At 37.0% G+C, this 22,819-nt stretch overlaps 1 protein-coding gene across 4 annotated transcripts in view; it reads right to left on the bottom strand.

The window, feature by feature from the left end:
- Positions 1 to 4,949: 4,949 nt before the first annotated feature.
- Positions 4,950 to 22,819, bottom strand: part of OPTN (optineurin) — a 29,763-nt gene continuing 11,893 nt past the window's right edge. For 3 of the 4 annotated variants that reach the window (XM_057498202.1, XM_036908093.2, XM_057498204.1), the window contains 9 exons: positions 19,987 to 20,121; positions 16,134 to 16,236; positions 14,843 to 14,958; positions 13,390 to 13,539; positions 12,924 to 13,017; positions 11,683 to 11,841; positions 9,231 to 9,361; positions 8,074 to 8,156; positions 4,950 to 6,225 (listed from right to left, as the gene is read on the bottom strand). In XM_057498202.1, the coding sequence (XP_057354185.1) occupies positions 6,098 to 6,225; positions 8,074 to 8,156; positions 9,231 to 9,361; positions 11,683 to 11,841; positions 12,924 to 13,017; positions 13,390 to 13,539; positions 14,843 to 14,958; positions 16,134 to 16,236; positions 19,987 to 20,121 (1,099 nt within the window). In that variant the 3' untranslated portion in view covers positions 4,950 to 6,097. The remainder of the gene's footprint in view (positions 6,226 to 8,073; positions 8,157 to 9,230; positions 9,362 to 11,682; positions 11,842 to 12,923; positions 13,018 to 13,389; positions 13,540 to 14,842; positions 14,959 to 16,133; positions 16,237 to 19,986; positions 20,122 to 22,819) is intronic. The other variant, XM_057498203.1, reaches the window with a different exon arrangement.

The following is a 22,819-nucleotide window of genomic DNA, read 5'->3' as shown; positions in this document are numbered from 1 at the left end:
CTCATAGTTTCTGCCTTTTAATTGGTATATTTAGGTCAATGATATTTAAAGTGAGTATTGATATAATTGGATTAGTATTTCCCAAATTTGTTACTGTTTTCTACCCATTTTTCTTGTTGTTTCCTCTATTGTCTTTCATTCTATTTCTGGCTTTTCTGCTTTTAATGGAACAGTGTATGTTATTCCATTTCTCTCTTAACATGTCAATTATATATATTTTTAAACACTTCTTTTTAGTGGTTGCCCTAGAGTTTGCAATATACACTGACAACTAATCCAAGTTCACTTCCAAAGAACACTATACTGAGGTAGTGTTAAGGACTAAGGACATGGGACAAGCATCATGATTACGACTTTTCCCAGCTATTATGAAAAATGCTGAGATATAAACAGTATAGTAAGAATAGGAGGAACTCCATCTTAAGGCTAAGATTCCATTTTAAAAAGTGGAGAATTGAGAAGTAAAATTCCTAACATATTCTCTGGTAATCAGACAATCACCCAACAGCCTACCTTAAGGCAGGGCAAGCAGTCTTAACTGATATGTCCCACTGCTTGAGAGTAACCACTATCTTGGAGAAGAACAGGATAAATAAATCCCTTGTGTTGGGTTTATTTAGCAGAATTAGCTGGAGGACTGATGATAAAGGAGAGGAGACATGGTGTCTCTCAGCAGAGGTAAGCACCTTGAGACCACAAGTCAAGCCTAAGCCCAATAACCCCTCCTCTGCCCCATTCTTGAAAGCCTTAAAAGACAGAATCCCCAACTTTCAGTGTGCTTCCTCTCTGAGGAAGTCCACACTTTAAGTGCATACTTTCAAATAAAGTTTTCTCACTGCTCAAATTATTGTGTTTTGTCTCTTTGCTATTTCACTTTATTTCCAAGTCTTTACTCTGTCTCTGCCTTACTCCTAATGAGTAGGAGGGGGCTGCTAAAAGCTCAGATTTGGGCCTGCATGTTTCTGTCACCTGGGTGACCTAGATGGACTGCAGCTGTGCGAGCTGCTCTTCGTAGCCTGCCTGAAAATCTTCTTTCTTTGGGAAGTTCTCAGAACATAATCTCACTCCATCCTGTGCTCCGCAGCTCCCTCAAATCCTGGAGTGGAAGGACCTAATCCCCATGCTGTGTAGATCCGAGCAGACACAGGATGCCAGGTGACCCTGGCTTCAGGAGTTGGCAAGGGAATCTGCACTAGGCTGAGAACTTTCCCTTTGCACTTACCTGTTCTCTGCTGTCTGCAAGGCAGCTGCCATTCCCTGCTGCTCTTGCTTTAATGAATTCCTTCCCTCCTTAAACTCGCCTGACTTGTTCGAGAATTCTTTCTCATCCAAGTCAAGAACCCTCCCTCATCCAGGTTGTTTCTCCTCGTGCTTCACCTAGTGTGCAGGGAGAGACCTCCCCAGACACAGCTGCCCAGCAACAATACTACTTGATGGGTAGTGCAAATACCTTATAACAAAGTCACCTCGATTCTTCCTTCCCACCCCTTATATCATTGCTGTCATTTATTTCATTGATCTTCACTATAGTTAGTCATCAAATACATGTTACTTTGAACAAACTGTTATTTCTTGGATCAGTTAAGACTAAGAAAAATAAAAGACTTTATTCTTTCTCTAATGCTCTTCATTCCTTTATGCAGATCTGTTTCTAACCTATATAATTTTCTCTTTCTCTAAAGAACTTCTAACATTGTTGTGCCCAAAGTCGCGAATCCCGGAAGACCACCAAGGAGCCAACACCGATGCAAAAGCAAAGAGCCTTTATTTGAGCTAGCTCGAGCTCAATCTCTCATCTACACCAACGCAGTGGCAAGATGCCAGAGAAAGAGGCGCGTTTTCCCCAGAACAAAGGTTTTATGGGTTTCCAGGGCGGTTTGGGGGGGGTGATGGCTGTGGCTCTGGCTGATTGGCTGGGCCTGGGGGTGGTTGGGGGGGTGATGAGTCGTGGCTTTGGTCAGTTGGCAGGGTCTAGGGGTGGTGGGTGTACTTCTTGCTGACTGGAGAGAGACTAAGCTCCGATTGGCTGAAATAGGATCTGGGAGCTTGCCCTTCCAACATTTGTTGCAAGGCATGTCTACAGGAAACAAATTCCATCAATTATTTGTTTAAGAAAGACTTTACTCCTTTACTTTTAAGGGATAATTTCCACAGACATAAATTTATAAGTTGGTGGTTCTTCTGTCTCAACACTTCAAATATGTCACTCCTTGCTTCTTGATCACAGTTTCTGGAGACAGGTCTGATATATTTCTTATTCTTGTTCCCCTGCAGTTAAGGTTTTCTTCCTTCTGGATTTGTTCAAGATTTTCTCTTTGGTTTTCTGCAGTTTGAATATGTACATACAGGGGAAGATTTTTTAATATTTATCCTGCTTTCTGTTCTCTGAGCTTCCTGATCTGTGGTTTGGTATCTGTCACTAAATTTTGAAAATTCTCAGTCATTATTACTTCAAGCATTCCCTGCCCTCTCTTTTTCTTTTGGTATTCTTATTGCACTTGTGCTATGTGGGAAACACACTCACTGGTCCAAATTCAGTAAGTGAACACGGAGACAAAGAGAACAGCAGAGCGAGGCTTTAATGACGATAAAGATCGGGTGTCTGGTGGGCAGGCACACCTGGGGAGTTTGGCACCAGTAATTTATTTCCTAGTGTGCAAGTTCCTTCCCTGGTTCCTCATTGGCTGAGTACTACAGGGTTCACATTCTTCCCCTGACGTCACCTAAGCCAGTTATAACTTTCCTTTACTTAATCTTATTGGTAGGTTTAAAAAACTCAAACAGGCATTGCCAGGCCCTTGTCAATTCCCCCACCCCCACTCTCAGCACGAGCAGCTTCTACCACGTGGCCCTTTGTTAATATCTTACTGTTAAAATGTTTAAACATCCTAGAGGGAATAAATCACATTTAGGCTTTATACTCTTTCCTAACATGCTACACTTTCTGTAATCACTCCACAGTTCTTGGATAGTCTGTTCTTTTTCATTCTTTTTTCTCTTTGTATTTCAGTTTTGGAATTTTCTATCGACAGTTCTTCAGGCTCGCTGATTCTTTCCTTGGCCGTATTCATTCTAGTAATGACCTTTCAGTGACATTCTTTATTTCTGTTACAGTGTTTTTGATTTCTAGTATTTCCTTTAATTTTCTTATTAGCCATCTCTCTGCTTATATTACCCCTCTGTTCCTATATATTGTCACTTTTTCCAACAGAGCCTTTAGGATGTTAATCATAGTTGTTCTAAATTCCCAGTCTTATGTGCATCATATGAGTCTGATTCTGATGCATACTCTGTCTTTTCAAACTGTGTTGTCTTTTAGTATGCCCTGCAATTTTTTGTTGAAAACTGGACACAAGGTATTAGGTAAAAGAAACTGAGGTAAAGGTAAACAGGACTTTAGTGTGAGGTTTTGTGTCTACCTGGCAAGGATGGGACTTATTTACTGTTTGCAGTAGTTGTGTCATTGCTAAAATTTCCTGATGTTGTTGTTTCTGTCTCCCTTGTTGTCTTTGGGTTTCCCTAGAGGTTTCTTAAATAAAATTTGAGATGTGAAGTTCTTTCAGCTGTAATCAGGAGCCCTGCTGATGTGGCGGCAAGGTGGTCGGTGAGGAGTGTCCTAGAGTCTAGGATAAGCTCAGTGAGTTTATCCCTCTGGGCTGCGACTTTTCCAAGTAATTCTCAAATTTTTTCTCCTCTTTTGATGTGAAGAGTAAGGCTAGAGGGGCTGCAGTTGGGCCCTTTCCCCCAAGTCAGTTGGGCTCTGATAATATTCCAGCAGGTAAAGCTCTGGTAAAACAGTTTCCCCTGAGGGCAAGCCTTCTCAAGAACAGACTGCTCAGGTGTAGTTCAGAATGGGTGCTTCCCCCTCCCCCTGCTGGAAGTATGGGGGAATTTTTTTCTAATCTTCACTGAGAATCTGGTAGCGCTCCTGGAGGTAAAACTCACAAAACTGTGGGGGACCCCTAAGACTGGCCTCCTACTGGAGTCTTTAACTCTGAAGTTCATCCATCTTGAGCCTTTAGCAATTCTTCAATTACAATTTAAATTTTCCCACTCAGGTATTGGTTCCTACCATGGTTTCTGCTCCGGAGACCCTGACCTGGTAATCTGTGACTCCGTATCTCTCTCCAATTTTTGGGCAGCAGTTTGCCCTATGACCTCAATTTTCTGAGGTATTTAAAAAGAGTTGATAATTTTAAGTTTGTTCAGCATTTTTCTTGTTATGAGTATGGGTGTGATGACTTCCAACACCAGATCAAAATTATTTTTAAAGATAATATTTGAAGACCTATACAGTTATTTAGCTGTGAAATTTTCATTTAATTATACTTCATGAATACAGTATGGCTGACTCCAGCAGAGGGCCCAAAATCCTGATTAGGTGTAGTGAACTGGTAATATAGAACAAGGTCTTTGAAGAGATAGCAGACTAAATGAATTAGGAAGACATGTACAGAATTTACAAGTTGTTTACCAAACTGTTTGATCCACTCAAGACAATAGCCTTAATTTCTGGCCATATGAACTGTCTGCATTTGCAGTCCTTCCAATTATCAAGCAAACAATTTGATCACAGGCTTAATAAGCCCATGTATACTGTTATTTCAGGATTGGGATAAGCTTAATATTTTTACCTGAGCAAAGTAAAAGGATAGTTTCAGTAACTGAAATGTGAAATCATTTAGTTTGCTTTTCTAGAAATCTATATTTTCTCCAAATATAAAATACTAAGAAAAAAAATTAAACCAGAAACTATAAACAGGAAGTTAAAAGTGAAATTTTCATAGTTACTTTAGAATTGTCTTTAACCAACCCTGGGGTGAGATGGGGGAATCTAAATTCCTGCTGAATTTGTATAGTGTGTTCTCTTGGCATGAAGATATCATTAACTGTTTTGATTCCTTTAAAAAATATATACACAGACACAGACACACACACTGTATATTAAGTCAAGTTTGTCTGGAAGAGATTTTTATGACAAAAAAGAGATCTTTTCATTTTCTCCTAAATGTTTTAGGATTTAGATGCATAAGGATATTGTTTACTTTTATGGCTGGCCCAGTATTAGTTAATCTCCATAAACTGTAGGTTTACAAAATATGGCAAATCCCTCTTTTCACCTCCTTAGCAAGAACAATTTCTAACTCAAACAACATTTACCGGTCTCTAGTAAAGAGATTTGCTCATATTCACAGAATTAAAAAATAGACCTGAATAACTATTAAGCATATATGAAGCAGAATACATAGAAAATTCATCCTATGAAATTAGCCAATCATATATGAACAATGTGAAAGATTCGTAAGCAAAATTTAATTTTGCAATAACTATTGCTGTGGTTGTGAATATATTGCCTGATCTTGGAAAATTAATAGACAACTGCTCTTTTTACAAATTAATAAGCTGCATACTGTACAAGCCCATACACCTGCAGCACAAGGAAAGAACAAAGACAATTTTATACTGTGAATGGTTGTACAAAATCAGTGAACCTAATTTATCTGCTTTGTGTGCCAGGATTTTTCCACTTGTTCTGATGATCAAGTAAGCTCACAGTGCTCACAGGAAAAGAGCCATATCCTAACTTTGGTAGAATTACTGTGGCTTCACCAAAACTACAACATACACACATTCACACAATGCTAGAGAGATGTGTACTAAATGAAAAAAATTAACAACATAATTTATTTAAAAAATAATTCAGAGACACTCCTCTTGATTAAATCTGTGACCACTTCATTTTTCCTGCCTCCTTGAGAAGTTCTTAAAGTTTATCAGTGAGGCTTCTTCCATGTCATTACACTTACTCTGTCCCATGATGTCACATGCTCATTAAATGCATAAACAGTTCATTGTTCACATAAACTGAACATAAAAAAAAGAATCTATTATCAGAAGAGTGGCATGTTAAAGGATTCTATTTTGCAGGCTTATGGAGATCTAAAAAAATGTCCTACTTAGAATAGATTTTTTTTCTCCTAAAACAAACATAATGAGCCAAAATATTTGAGTAAAAACAAATCACACAGAAGTACAACTCTTGGAGGAAAAAAATCTGACATTTACCAACAGTTTGGGGGAGGTGAAATGTCAACACTTAAATGATGCAATCCATAACATGAATCTGTAATGTATCTATGTCAGGCAGAACTTCTCCGCATTTGGGGCAAGAATGAATTGGAATATTCCGTTGTTGCTGTTGATGCCAGTTTCTATCCTCAGCTCCTGGGAAAGAGCATTAAGTGAAATGTTATTCCATTCCCTCCATGTTGCAAGAAGTTTTGTTTGATTTTAATAAGAAGTAATTAATTATTAATACCAGTTAAACTTTGTAATCAGTGCCTAGTGGGAAGTGAATACAGGTTCATTGTGGCCTTTAACTGAAGTAAACTATACCCAGAGAAAATATACAAACATAGTACCAGCTTCCCTATTATGTTGGATTTATGCTCCACTCTAGGTTGTAGGTATGTGAAAATACGTGGTTTCAGTCGTAGGTACCAGACAAAGAGCTACAGTATTTGAGAGAAGAAGACATAGATGAAGATATAAGCTAAAGAGAAGGAGAGAATGTAGAGAAAATAATAACAAGCAGGGCATGGAGAAGTATCACTGAATAGTGTGTACATTCCCAGGAGCAGAGACAATCATTCAGCACCTGGGAGGTAGAAGAGAGGGACACAGACATGGTGGGGACATCAGGCAAGAAAAGTGACAGCAGCAGAGTGCGAGGGAAGTGCCATGGCTGTGTCCTGAACAAGGCGGGTCAGTGGGGGGACAAAGAAAGGCACCTGGCCAGATGGCCCATGCAGAAAGCCCCTGGATGAGACCAAGCCCACCTGAGAGGAGTCTGAGGAATGAATGAGAGCTCTCCAGGCAAAGGAAGTGAGCAGAAAGAACTGAAGAGTGAGTCCTGTCTTCCCTCCAGTTTTGGAGTTGGAATGAGGTTCCAGTCTAAATTAAAGAATACTTGAAGTAAGCCATGACTCTCAGTAGGTCCCCCATGTGCCAACAGTGATCGGCACTGGATGGCCATTTACCAATGGTAATCTGGCTCCTGGGCATCTCCTTGATCTGACCTTTCTGGAACAATGCAAACCTTTTTGGTTTTTTAGACTCAAAGATATCTTTCCCTTTCAGTGATATACTATTGGAAGCCAGTGACTTATAAATTATAGACATTATTACTAGTACATTAAAACCATGTAATAAGCACAGCACCATACTTCTAAAAAGTGTCATGACAAGATTCACTCAGGGTACTAAAACCTGGATATAGTACATAATTAAATGGCAATCTACTCAGATGACCTTGGGTTTCTTGCTCACTTCTGCCCCTAATTGGTCTGTGACCCTGGATTATTTAACCTTGTCTTCTGGAAGATGGTGATAATATATACCTTATGGAATTTTGGGAGGATCACATGAAATAATGATTAGCATGGTGCCCACAAATAGCAAACTCTCAATAAACAGTAACAATATGTGGATAATACCAGGTAGTAGGTGAAGAGAAAAGATCCAAGAAGCTAATTTAGTAAAATGTGTAAATGCATATTTAAAACTTATAAATAACTATAATATAAAATAGAGAAAAGTTATAAGACAGGAATAAAATACTTTGGAAATTTAAGAGGGAGAGGTCACGTTATGTTGGATGCATGGAGATGGTATTTGAAACGGGTTTTAAAGATGGGGTAGGAGTTCACTGGGAAGAGAGTACATGAAGACAGGATATGAGTGAAGAGGGTGCATCTGCATGGAGGACCCCACATGAACAGGTGTATGCGGGTATTATACTTAGGCCAAGTTCAAGGAACAGGGCGTGACTGTGGGAGTTGAGTGAGAGAAGGCTTAGAACGTTGGCTTTGCCAGGCCTTAATTACCACACAGGAGCCTGCTGTGGATCCAGCAGATGACGGATGGAGATTGGGGTACTGTGGAAATAAGACTCACAGGTGCTGGTTTCCTGGTAGCTTGATTTGGAATCTATTATTATTTTCCCTGAAGTGTTTTCTTCATAAAATAGTTATTCTCTGGGACCCTGAAAACCTAGAATCACATGTGACTCACCTCTTTCAACAAGGTAAGCCTGCTGGTCAGGGTCACTTGTTCTTGCCCCATGGCGGCTCTGCATTTCCATCAAGGACCGCCTACTGGGATTAAAGGCAACACTATGTGATGTTCTAAAACCCTGAGATATGACAACACCAAGCAGACATTCGACAGAAGTATGAGAAAAGTAAAAAGCTGAAATACAATGCTAAGGTTCAAAAAGCCAGAACTTAAGACTAATTTGAGCTTTAAATATTACTGGCAGTAAGACACAATGTAGTAAAAGTAAACAACAATTAAGATTTTTAAAAAATCAGTTAGGAAATAACCAAACTTTAAATTGATAGGGGAAGGGTTTCGGGAACAATGGCATATTTTTATAACAAGACACTACAGAGCAATTATACAGGATGCATTAAAACACAAGAGTTCAAATTCACAATGTTATGAAATCAGGTTGTAGAACAAAAAATACAATGATCATTTTGTAGCTTAAGCACAGAGAAATTAATATTATATTGTTTTAAGATACTGTATAGGTGAATATATATGTAAATATATAAACAGGTAGGGATGCTTCCTACCAAATTCCAGGCAGTTTGGGGAAGGGCAAAGAGGAATATAATGAAGGATGGGGATCGAAGGTGACTCCAACATCATCTACAACTCATTTTTCTCTTTTAATAAAAAAATACTTGAAGCAAATAAAATAAATATTAGTAAGTGTCAATTAATGGGGAAAAATTGGTTTGTGTTATCTTATTCTCTGTATTTTTTACTTCTATTTCTCTATATTTCAATTTTTTCTCAAAATGAAATTTAAAAGACAAAAGCATTTCCAGCAGTCTTTTCTTTTAAAGCATATTACAGAATTATTTAAAGTGTTAGGAACATTTCATCCAACACAATGGCAGGAAAGGACTTTGGAGCCTGTAATGTCATGTTTTTAAAGCATATCCAAAAGCACAGCACTTGATCAGATTCCCGTGAGATGCTGCCAAGGCGTGTTGAGTCAAACTAAGTGTTTCAGACACTATCAAGTGAAGTATGTTCAGTGTGGTTCTTGTGCTGACAAAATGGTGAAGGCTGGCCTCAAGTTCAGATGAGGAAACACCTTTGAAAGGTCACGTGCCCTACAGCCCTGCTGACATGCTCCAAGCCTCCCCTCACCTTACCTGCCTCCATCTTCAAAAGCATCATTCTCTTTCAGCAAAATTGCCAGCTGCAAGGCCAGCTGTTCCTTTTCTTCATGAATTTTCTCTCTTGCTGCTCTTTCAGCATGAAAGTCTGAACAGTAAACCTCCATCTGTTAGGGGCAAAAGCAGACAGAAGTTACTCGTAGATGAATGTGGCTTCTCTACAGCTCACCTGCTGATGAGGCAGAAAGGTGGTGCTGCATCCTGTGATATACTTTGTAAGTAACAGGTACAGATTCCTGCTAGAGCCAGTGTAATGACCATGACTTTCCAACTACTTTCAAAGAGTAAGACACAAGTTGTATATGTGTATGTGCTTTGAACAATTAGAACCCAGTAATTACACTGATACAGGTGGTGTAAATACTGTATGTACCTATAATTCAGTAAAATTCTCTGGTTTCCTTTTTAAAACAATATTCAGGGTTAGCTTAATATAGTAAACAGGTACATTTACTCTGTCAGGTGCATTTATGAAAAGAAAGATCTAATTTTGAAAACTGGCATAAGAATAATGCTCAATTCACTATAGAGTAGTTAATTTTTACTTTTTAATTTTGTAACAGTAAAGAAATTATGAAGGCTGACATTAAACTACATTAAAAAATATAAATAAGTAGATGCTATTAATTGAATTCCAAATATGTGTGAGATCTTACGTTGGGTGTCTATACTGATTATCTTATTTCACCTTATCAAAAATCCTAAGAATGTAGATTTGCTATGCTTGTTTTATACTTCCAAGTTTAACAGCTCTTAATAGGATTATTAATGTACAGTCCAAAAGATCAATCAGTAATATTATAATTGAAATGTGAGTTGAATAAGTTTACTGACTACAAAGTCAGTATTTAAAAATCAATTGTATTTCTATGAAACAGCAACCATTAGAACATTACATTTTAAAAACGATACTATTTATAATAGCACAAAAATAGAAAATAGGAATAATCTTATAGAAGATGAGCAAAATCTTTACTAAGAAGATTAAAAATATTACCGAGAAGAATTAAAGAAGATACGCTATGTTCATGGATTGGAAAAGTCAATGTTGTAAAAATGTTAATTAGCTCTAAATTGATATAATTAATGATATAATTAGATATATTTAATGTAATTCCAATCAAAACCTTAGTAGGTTTTTGTGTATGTGTGTAAAATAGCAAGCAGATTCTAAAATTTATATGAAATGAAAACGGGAAGGAAAACCTCAAGTCCTCTTGAAGAATATCAACGAGGTAGAAAGACTATTCTACAAGATATTAAAACTTTTGATGCTTTATAATAAGTCAAGACAGTATGGTACCTAAGGATACATAAATTGTCCAGTGGGACAGAAAACAGAAATAGACCCATGCGTAAGGGACACAACATGTGACAAAGAGTGCAGCAGAGTACTTAAGAAAAGATGACCTTATAAATAAATAATGCCAAGTCACCAGGATATTCATATAGGAAAAAAATATGAATCTTTACCCTTACCTCACTCCATACAGAAAAATTAATTCCTGATGGTTTCTAGATTTTAATGTAAAAGGCAAAACAATAAAAATTTTAGAAGACAATAGAGGAGAATATTTTCATGGCCTTGAGATAGTGTTTTTTAAACAGGACACAAAAAAGTACTAATTATTAATGAAAAGACTGAATTATTGGACTATATTAAAATTAAGAACTTTTGTTCATCAGAAGACACCTTTATGAAGTGAAAAGGCAAATCACAGAGTAAAGAAATCTGCAACAAATGTAAGTGCAAGGACTTGTATCTGGAGCATACAAAGAACTTCTTTAAAATCAAGAAAAAGCCAGCAAATCACAAGAAAAATGAGTGAAGATATGATTAGGCACTTCACAAAAGGGTATACCCAGAAGGATAGTAAACATCTTAAAAGAACTCAACCTCATTAGTCATCAGGGAAATACAAATTAAATAAGACACCATTATATTCCACCAGAATGGCTAAAAATAAAAGTACTGCTAATGGAAATGTGGATAAGGATGTACAGCAAAGGGAACTGTCTTGCTGTGGATGGGAGTGAAAACTGGCACTACCTCTTTGGAAAACTGTTTGGCGTTATCTATTAAAACTGAGTCACATGCATATTTCATGAAACAACAATTCCACTCTGAGGTGTGTGCTCAAAAGAAAGGAATGCACAGGTAACAAAAATATGTTCACAAGAGGGTCAGAGCACCATTAATCACAGTACCCCAAACTGGAAATAATCAAACTAGGATAAATTCACTGAGCTATACACTCAAAAGTTTGGTGCACTTTCACCTGTGATATACTTCAATAAAAAAGTTAAAAAAATATATTGATGGAAATAATATAAAATAAAAATATATGTTTTAACCACCATCACTTTCCCATTTGAGCATATGATCAGGGTTGGCCTCGCTCAGCTCCGGTTTCAGAATGTTGCTCACCTGAGCCCTGAGAACAGCCATGGTTTCCAGGTCCTCCTCCTGCTTGGCGATGGTCTGCTTCATCTCATCCATCTGAAGCTGCTTGGAAGCCAGTGCCTTCTCTGCCAGGTCCAGTTTTTCATGTAGTTCCTGCAGCACCACCTTATCCACTTTTTCTGACTGAAAATGACAAATTTATTCTAGAATTGGTTTTGAAATAATTTTAACTATTAGTAAGATATTGGATAAGTTTTTTTTCTTTTAATGATTGCCTCTAAACTGTTCTGTTAATTAGCAATAGTTACTTAGAAAGTTATAGCCATTTAACTTATGGCTTGTAAATAATTCCCTAATTTAACACAATACCTGAAATGGAAAATACTAAAATAAGAGAAATCATAACAAATGCCGAACTCAGTGAGGTTTAACTTGCTGATATGATTTTTCCACTCCTGTTACTCTGATTTTGTGAAGTCAGTGGACAAGAAGAAATACATTTAAATAAAAAATTCACTAGGTGCTAGAAAATAACAATATTGTGTTAAAAAATAAATGAGGAACAAAAAGTACATTTACAGGGATGTAAACTTCTAATTCAATGCCCCCATGGTCTTTACTTACTTATTCCAGCTTTATTGAGGTAAAATTGACAAAACAGTAAATTCTGGGAAATGTACAACCAGGTGACTCGACACAAATACATTGAGAAAGGATCTCCCCATCGGGTTAATTAACACATCCATCACCTCATGGTGCTTAATCCCCATTGGGTTAATTAACACATCCATGGTGCTTAAATGGTCACACCATGCTGGACATTGCTACTAATTTAAGTTGCAGCCCCTTAATAATAGGGTCTTAAGTTCACTGACAGCAGGCAAGCCAGCCTCATCATAGCTCCAAGCAGCAAAGGGCCTCCTGCCCTACTCCCGCAGGGGTCCCGGCTCCCACCTCTCCTGCAAAGCCACCCCTGTTAGAAATACTAAAAGCTTCCTCCCCGATGTATGACAACAGCACATCTTTTTACACAAAGCGTTCATACATGCAAACACAAGAAGTTATAACCACTTAGACACAGGAAATCAATTATGAACGAAAAACCACCTTTGAAACCAGACTCAGTTAAGGATTAATATAACTACTTTACATATAAAATGTTAGAAACCACACTTAATTAAGGATTAGCACGACTACTTTACACATAAAATGTTCAATAGTCTCCATTCATTACTAGGCTATGAAAGTAACTTTTTTCTGAGTACCTCTTTCCTTTTTAGTTCTTCAATTGTTTTCAATGAATTATTGTATTCTTGAAGAAGCTTGTTGTGTGTCAACTGCAGAGTGGCTAATCTGGACCTATTAAAAAGAAATTTTAAAAGGTTATCATGGAGAAAAATATCATAGAAACTTACAGTCTCGCCTCCCACCCTTCCTCTGAACACTCAAGTAGCAAATTCTTATCTCCTAACTTTATCATCACACCACCGGCAAGCATTTTCTTACTCTCAAACAACATTTTTCTAAAAAAACTGAGATAGATTATAATTTTCATAATTGTGCTATAATAAAACTTAAATTATATTTCCTCAGAAGAGTTTCCTAGTGCTCCTTTAAATAAATAAAAGAGAAAAAGTTAAAATTTACTCTTAAATCCTTATTCCAATCTCTATAAAAGAGCCACTCTCTATATTCTTTCAGTAAGTTGCCATTCGATCACGGCATACTCACTTTTCATCCTCTGTTTTGGCTTGCTCCATTTTGATTTCTGATCGCATGCTTTCCACTTGCAGCTCTAATTTCTTGTTATTATAAACAAGCTCTTGCTTTTCATTCAGCTCTGATGGTATTGCAGAATTTTTCCTTTCAAGGGCCTGACATCTAAGAAAGATCAAAACTCATGAGGATAAACAGCGTTCTTACATTTCTTCATGGCTTTTAAACAAATTACAAGATTACGTAGCAATATAATTTAGGATTGAAATTTTCAAGGATTTCAAGTACAAAACAAAATATTTTATTTTCCTTGCTTCATCACTAGAAGCAAGCAGTATTTCTGAACACTTATGCCTAACATAAAAAAAGGACAGATCTAAGATCATACAAGCTGCTGCCCCACTTGGGATAACTGTTTCAAGTAGTCATGCAAATGTATTTTCGTCATTTAGACACAGACCAAAGTAGTAATTGCCTAAAGGTGCTTCTCATATAGTGATCTATGGATATATTTAATACTTTTAAAAATCATGGGTTCTGTTAAGCAAAAAGAATATGACTTCTCATAAAGATTCAGTGGGGGAAAGGAAGTGCCGTACGTCCTCTTAAAGATCAGAAAGAGAATTTCAATGTAATAATAGCAAATACAAACCAATGACAGCTATATGCAAGGCATTAATGCCAAGCATGTCAAATATTATCTCACTTAATAAGAGGCTATGAAGAAGGAATTACGATACACAACAAATGATAAAACTGAGGCTCAAAGAGGTTAACTAATTAATTTGCCCAACTTAATACCACAAATACATAGATCAACATTTCAACCTAGGTCTGTTTGTCCAAAGTCCTTAGCCTCAGCTGTTATGCTGTACCAGACACCATAACCCTGCATAGCCTTGGTAAGTGTTACTCCAAAAAACACCTATATATTGTGCTGGAAATACATTCACCAACTAATCCAAAAAGAACACATCAACTTAGTTTTCTGAAAATTTTGGTAACTTCTTACATTAAGAGAAACAAGCAAAGGCAGAATTCTCTACTTATATATTAGCCTTCATAACTGATTGAAAAGTTTTGTTTGCAGTAAATCTCACCCAAGTTCTTGGTCTTTGAAGTTTTCTTCCACATTTGTTCACATCAGTGTTGTCAGCTCAGTAAGCCACAGTAAACCTAGTTCACTGCATCTTATAGTCCTTATATAGGCTGGTATGCTTAACAAATTGCCTCCAAACAGCAGAATCAGAGTCTGCTGACCACTCCCCCATATCAGTACAGTATTTCATGTTTTGGTATTAACCCCTGTACATTTAACCTGTTAGTGTTTTTCTGAATTCATATTTTAATTAGGTCCTACTTTTCTTTTAGTCAACAACAGAGCAACAAAACTATGTTTTTATACAGTAACATATTTTGTCAAAATGTATACTTTCCAAAGGTAGATAAATACATCTCTCACTCTTACTTTTCTTGAAGTCTCTTCTTCATTAGCTCAGCTTCACTGAGTTTCGCATGAGCCTCTTGAAGCTCCTTAAACAGGGTTGTCACCTGAAGGTTCAACGTTTCCACTTCGCTTCCAACCTGTCACACAGGAAATCCCAAACAGACATACACCATATGCATCAGCGATTAAGTGCACCTCTTCAAAAGAAAACTGTGTGAACAATCACTGTCCAATTAAGACTGACTGGTGAACTGATTGAACTTTTGGAAATTAATGTCCATATATCTTATATGAAAATAAATGTTTTAGATACAACTGTTTCCTGATGGAGCGTTAACTGATCAATTTGGATGCATGGATAATGACTATCATAATTAAAGTTAATCCTGATGATGGTTCAAGGGATTACAGATCACAGTGGTGTCAATGCACAACCTGATTTATCCAGCTAGAAATTCAGGGCAATAATTCCTTGGCTGATTTACATTTCTAGTTTATGCAGCTATTTTCACTGCACCTCCTTTTCCTGGCAGCTCTAGAATTTCTGTCAATGTGTTTATAGTGCCTTGGAAGCCCCAGTGCTTCTCCATTATTAGTTAGTGAATTAACTAGTCAATGAGGTACTATTACTCAAGGGGGTCTCTTCATGTCAGTTTTTAAATGTTCGTTAGTCTTTTGAAAGTAGACAACTAAGCCCAGAGCAAGGCATTGGGTAGGCATTCAATACACATTTGTTGAATAAATGAATTAAAGTGCATACTTTATGTAAATGCCTTCCACATGGGCTACTACGACTCTTAGAGCTTTCTGGCTTCATTAACTTTCCCAAAGCATAAGACTATTCCCAGGCTCCAAGGCCTGTCTCTTGAGTTGCTAGGGGAAACTGACTATATAAACACAAACCTTTCTCATTCAAACAATTCAAATCAAACCAGTAGTGGGACAGAACCAAGATCTTTCAATTCTACTTCAGGTTTTTGCATAGTATCTTCAAATTATCTCATTATCAAGTGGACACATTTACTCTCAATAAGTGGGCCTGTTCACTTAGGAATTTAGGAGAGGAAATTAGTCAAGAAGAGATAGAAGGGAGATTTCCTAGAATCACTAGGATGAGAATACATCTCACTACAAATTATAATGAGTGAAATTCAAATCAGGACAGGAAATACGAGAGAAATAGAAAATATTCAACATTAAAATTACTTCTGTATTTCTAAAGCCAATAACACAACACAAGACCACTCCAGCTGCTACAATACTCTTACATCCACTGTGGGTGTGACAACACAGTAAGAATCTTAGTACCCACAGTTTCTAGACCTTTCTCCTCTTCTTTCTCATTTTCTGTGCTCTCCTCTGTCTGGGTTTCAATCTCAGAATGATCATTGGCTTTCTTTTCAAAATCTGAAATTCTGAAAAATTACAGAATATAGAAAAGTTACTTTTTGTTGGCTTCAAGAGAAGTAATAACTGAGGCAGCACTAAAAAGAACATTGTTCAAATTTTGATAAAGGATCAGGGGTCTCCAAAATCTCTGCATTTACTGTATTAGCTTTTGTTTTGCTTTCATCCTAAAATTGGCTAGAAATGATTTTAGGGGTAAAAGATAGGTATAACTCATCTTGAACATGGAAAAACACTGCCTCCTCTCATGTAACTGTAATACACAAAAATGATTTTAAAATTTGTTCTTCTGTGAGTGTACACATACCCATGCATGTGTGTTATATGAGTGTGTGTCCCTTTATAAGAAATCAGTAGGGGAAGACAGCCTTTTGGATACATCTAGTTTGTAAGTCCTTAAAAACAAATGTAGCAAGATTCTTACAGTGAATCATAACTACATGAAAGCCATCCTAGTGCAAATGAAGCAAGAAAATACTTGTTTAAAGATGGTAGATTGAATATATGCATGTAATTTTCTCCTGCTCCCAACCCTGCTAAAATGACTTTTAAAAGAGGAAAAGTGGTCAAGGCATAGAGCACAGCTCAACTGAGAACAGCATGTTTGCGTGTGCACGTGCACATAAAATAATGTAAACACAGAGTAGTGATCTAACTGAATTTCAATACAGTCAATTTCAGAGTGGGAGGAGCATAAGAAGGGTCCAGAAGCATATGCATGTGGTTGTGAGCAAAAGACAGGTAGATCTTGATCTTTCACAGTGAGAGGTCAATAGATTAGTTTTAAAATAGGGTGGGGGTTGGGATTAAGTAGGAATTTAAACCTATTTTATATCAAGGTAAGTATCAAAGGACAGCTAAATATGTTGAAAATGGTTGTCTGGGAAGCAAGAAAAGGACATGGGGAGGGCTGGTCAAAGAACAATTTTCTTCCATAAGAAGCTCGTGGAACAATCAATTCTTTATGTGAAACCGAAACTGATTTTTTAAAAAGAACATAGGGATAAAAAATAAAACAAATAGCATTGGTTTCTATTGCAAATTGCTAAACCTAATTGGTTCACTGGTACTTCCAGCCAAGCCAAGTAAATTAGAACCAGTTAAGAACCAGTTGGCGAGGACTGAAGGATGGGCCTTCATGAACCACTCACATGTGACGCAGGGTTTTGACCTATATCTGAATCACAACTTCTCTTAATTTTCTAGGGCAAATTTTCATCTTGGGTCGAGTTTTCCCTGCTGCCTCTTCATCTTCGTGGGCCACACTTCCTACACATTCTTTCTTTACCAGCTGTCAGTGTGTGAGTTTGTTTAGGAAACACAAATTACATGAAATATTAGTCTTCGCAAACAGTGAAAGAAAGACAAACCTACTGGCTCCTCTCCCCACAAATCACCTTAAACTATTCAGAATAAATTTTAGACTGTCTATAGCCCTACTTCTCATGATTAATGAAAATGTTTGAAGAGTGACTTATTCATTTGGGAAAAAAGACATTAGATCTTGTAATGTGTTTTCATCATATCCTACAGAGTATATCAATCAAGCCAGGTTGTTCAAGACACCTGTGATTTTATTTCTCAGTTTCAGCCTTACCTTGGGTAGGAAGAATCATCATCCTGATGTCCACATTCACAGCATTAGTCCTGGAAACTACCACTGACTTGCCAGTGGTTAAGTACTGAGAGGGCAGGAGGGCAGGCTCACACAGGAGAAAGGGAGTGCTATTGAGAAAGGACCTTTAGAGAGTGCTCAAGGTGGGAGAGTCAACATCCATCTCAAAGGCAGGCCTGACTTGTGAGCTACAATCTGAAGAGCTATACCTCCAGACAGAAAGCTATAATTAGTCTGAAGGCAGAATTATATATATGAAAAATCAGGATGTATAATTAGCAAATTCTTAAGTTTATGTGTTTATTATTAAAGTTTATCATATTGTCTAAGGTAGAATTACTAGCAAAATTTAACTTCTTAAAATGGTGTGCAGAATTTAGGAGAGGTAAAGGTGTCTGTGAAATAAAAGCACACTGATTACTCATGACTATTAAATGTCTCCTTCAAAGCATAACATCTTCCCTTTAAAATCAGCTATAATAATGAAGGTATGAAAGGAATGCTTTTATTTATTTACCTGTGATTGCTACTATGTGTGGGACTTGTCAAACAGGCAAGGCAAATACTTTACTCCATCAGAATATGTGGTACTAGTTTCCTGGAAGTCAACCTCTGAACTTTTCTAAGGAACAACTGTAGGATATGGGGTAAAAAACTAGGATTTATAGCCACCAGGCCTTTTTCACCTTTGAAAAGAGCTGACCATCAGATAAAATCATTGGATGTAAAGAAGAACAAAGTTGGAGGACTCATGCTTCCCGATTTCAAATTTTACTACAAGACTATAGTAATTGAGACAGTGTAGTATCAGCATGAAGATACACATAGATTAAAGAAATAAAATTGAGGGTTTGGAAATTAATCTTTACATTTATGGCTAATTGATTTACACCTAGGGTGCCAACACAACTAAATTCAACAAGGGGTGTTGGTACAAATGGATATCCACGAAAAGAAGAATGAAGTTGGACCCCTACTTTACACCACACAGAAAAATGAACTCAAAGTGGACCATACACCTACATGTAAGAGCTAAAACTATAAAACTCATAGAAGAAAATATAGGAGTGAATCTTTGTGACTTTGGGTCAGGCAACGATGTTTTAGATACAACACCAAAAGTACAAGTGACAAAAGAAAAAATAAACTGGATTACATAAAAATAAAAAAATTTTGTGCCCTCAGAATGGGAGAAAATATTTGTGAATCATATATCTCATAAAAGACTTGTATCCAGAATATATAATGAACTCTTATAATGTAATAATAAAAAGAAAATCTAATTTTCTAAAATAGGCAAAGGATTTGAATAGATATTCTTTCAAACAAGATATACAAATGGCCAACATAAAAAGATGCTCAAAGTTATTTGTCATTAGAGAAATAAAATCAAAATGACAATGAGATTCCACTTCACATGCATGAGGATGGCTATAATCAAGAAGACAATAACAAATGGTGGGGATGTGGAGAAAGTACAACCCTCTCGCATTGCTGGTGTGAATGTAAAATAGTGCAGCTACTATAGAAAACATCTGGCATTTCATCAAAATATTAAACACAGAGTCACTATGTGACCCAGTAATTCTACTCCTAGGTATGTACCTCAGGAATTTAAAAAATATATCCACACACAAAAAATTGTGTATGAATGTTCACAGCAAACATTATTTATAATAGGCAAAAAGTGGACACATCTGAAATGTTTATCTACTGATGAACAGATAAATGAAATGTCCAGTCATACAATGAAATATTATTTGGTAACAAAAGGAATGGAACTGATGTATGCTACAACATGATGAAGTTTGAAAACATTAAGCTAAATAAACTAACTAATCACAAAAGACCACATGGTATATGATTCCATTTATATGAAATGTTCCAAACAGGTAAATTTTAAGAGACAGAAAGCAGATTACTGGGAGGAACAGGGAATGAGTGCTACATGTTCTGGGTTTCTTACCTGAGGGGAAAAAAATGTTCTACACTTATAATGTGATAATGGCTACATGACTCAGTGAATATTCTAAAAAACACTGAAATGTACACTTCAGTGGATGAATTGTAAGGTATCTTAACTACATCTCAATAAAGGTGTTATAAAAGGAATGTATGCATATTTAAAATTATTATCTCATACCTTTCTTTGGCTTCCTTGAGTGCCATTTCAAGTCTCTCCACCTTCTGGTTTCCTTCCCTTAGGCAAAGGAGGAGCTGGCTCACAGTTAGTTCTTCAAATTCCAAATAGTTCCTGGCACCTTCTGCAGATCTGCTCCTATATCAAGACAGTGTAAAGGTTAAACATTGCTCATCAGAAAACAAAAGTGTCTGAGTTTAGAACATACCTGGAACTAATTTAAAGGAACTGTTTTTCAGAACATTCTGTAATTAATTCTCACTTACAGACCAAGCACACCTGGCCCTATGACCACGAGTGCCACCTCCTCCATGCTTTCCATGGAGGGAGTGGGGACTCACGCTGGAGGCTGTCCTTAGCCTGTGCATGCTCGCTCTAAGGGGCCAGTGTGCCAGAACACCATACTACAGGCCGCTGAAACAGTGGAGCAGAGATAGCCCTGGTTTTTGGTGTCTGGCTTTCCTAGAGAACAAGGATGACTTGCAGACCACTAGCCTTTCTCCAACTTGACAGAAGCCATCATATTCTCAGGGAAAGAGAAGATCATTTTTGGTTTTGGTTTCAAATAATTAGAATAGAGAAATGTAAGCACTGTTGGCATATCAAATATTTTTCTTGATTTCAAAGTCTGATTAAATCAAGAGGCAGTTCAAAGACAAAGCTATGGTCACTGCTACAATGACTAAACATTCTGGATAAAGACACTTCATGCTACAGCAGCTACTCTTCCAGTGACCTCCTCAAGCTCACACATCTAAGAAACAGCAAGGACTAACCCACACTTTCTGACTCTAAAGCTTAAATAAGAAACCTAGAAATCAGTCTCTGACTCCTTAATACACTTTCAAACAGGTCAATAAGCTGCTATTAAAAAATGACTGTGGCTTCACAAAAAAAAAATTACAGACCAATCTCCCTGATGGACATAGATGCAAAAATACTCAACAAAATATTAGCAAACCAAATTCAAAAATACATAAAAAAGATCATCCATTATGATCAAGTAGGATTTACTCCAGAGATGCAAGGATGGTATAACATTCGAAAATCCATCAGCATCATCCACCACACCAACAAAAAGGACAAAACCACGATTATCTCCATAGATGCTGAAAAAGCATTCAACAAAATCCAACATCCATTCATGTCCAGTCAAAAACTCTGAACAAAACGGGAATAGACAGTAAGTACCTCAACATAATAAAGGCCATATATGAAAAGGCCAAAATCATACTTAATAGAGAGAAGCAGAAAGCTTTTCCTTGAAGAATGGGAATAAGGATGCCCACTTTCTCCACTTTTATTCAACATAGTTCTGGAGGTCCTAGCCACGGCAATCAGACAACACAAAGAAATAAAGGCATCCAGATAGGCAAGGAAGAAGTTCAACTGTCCCTGTTTGCAGATGACATGATATTGCACATAAAACACTCTAAAGAATCCACTCCAAAACTACTAGAACTAATATCTGAATTCAGCAAAGCTGCAGGATACAAAATTAATACACAGAAATCTGTGGCATTCCTATACACTAACAATGAACTAGTAGAAAGGGAAATCAGGAAAACAATTCCATTCACAATTGCATCAAAAAGAATAAAATACCTAGGAATAAACCTAACCAAGAAGTGAAAGACCTATACTCTGAAAACTACAAGACACTCATGAGAGAAATTAAAGAAGATACCAATAAATGGAAACACATCCTGTGCTCATGGATGGGAAGAATTAATATTGTCAAAATGGCCATCCTGCCTAAAACAATCTACAAATTCAATGCAATCCCTATCAAAATGCCAACAGCACTCTTCAATGTACTAGAACAAATAGTTGTAAAATTCATATGGAATCACAAAAGACCCTGAATAGCCAAAGCAATCCTGAGAAGGAAGAATAAAGCTGGGGGGATTATGCTCCTCAACTTCAAGCTCTACTACAAAGCCACAGTAATCAAGACAATTTGGTACTGGCACAAGAACAGACCCATAGACCAATGGAACAGACTAGAGAGCCCAGATATAAACCCAAGCATATATGGTCAATTAATATACGATAAAGGAGCCATGGATATACAATGGGGAAATGACAGTCTCTTCAACAACTGGTGTTGGCAAAACTGGACAGTTACATGCAAGAGAATGAAACTGGACTGTCTAACCCCATACACAAAAGTAAACTCAGAATGTATCAAAGACTGGAATGTAAGTCATGAAACTATAAAACTCTTAGAAGAAAACACAGGCAAAAATCTCCTGAATATAAACATGAGCAACTTTTTCCTGAATGCATCTCCTCGGACAAGGGAAAACAAATTAAAAATGAACAAACGGAACTACATTATACTAAAAAGCTTCTGTACAGCAAAGGACACCATCAGCAGAACAAAAAGGCATCCTACAATATGGGAGAATATATTTGTAAATGACATATCAGACAAGGGGTTAACATCCAAAATATATAAAGAACTCACATACCTGAACACCCAAAAAGCAAATAACCCTTTTAAAAAATGGGTGGAGGATCTGAACAGACACTTCTCCAAAGAAGAAATTCAGATGGCCAACAGGCACATGAAAAGATGCTCCACATCTCTAATTATCAGGGAAATGCAAATTAAAACCACAATGAGATATCACCTCACACCAATTAGGATGGCCAACATAGAAAAGAATAGGAACAACAAATGCTGGTGAGGATGCAGAGAAAGGGAAACCCTTCTACACTGCTGGTGGGAATGTAAACTGGTTCAACCATTGTGGAAAGCAGTATGAAGGTTCCTCAAAAAACTCAAAATAGAAATACCATTTGACCCAGGAATTCCACTCCTAGGAATTTA

Source organism: Manis pentadactyla, chromosome 3, assembly GCF_030020395.1.
Source record: "Manis pentadactyla isolate mManPen7 chromosome 3, mManPen7.hap1, whole genome shotgun sequence".
Taxonomy (NCBI): domain Eukaryota; kingdom Metazoa; phylum Chordata; class Mammalia; order Pholidota; family Manidae; genus Manis; species Manis pentadactyla.
This window is presented reverse-complemented; position numbering and strand designations above follow the sequence as displayed.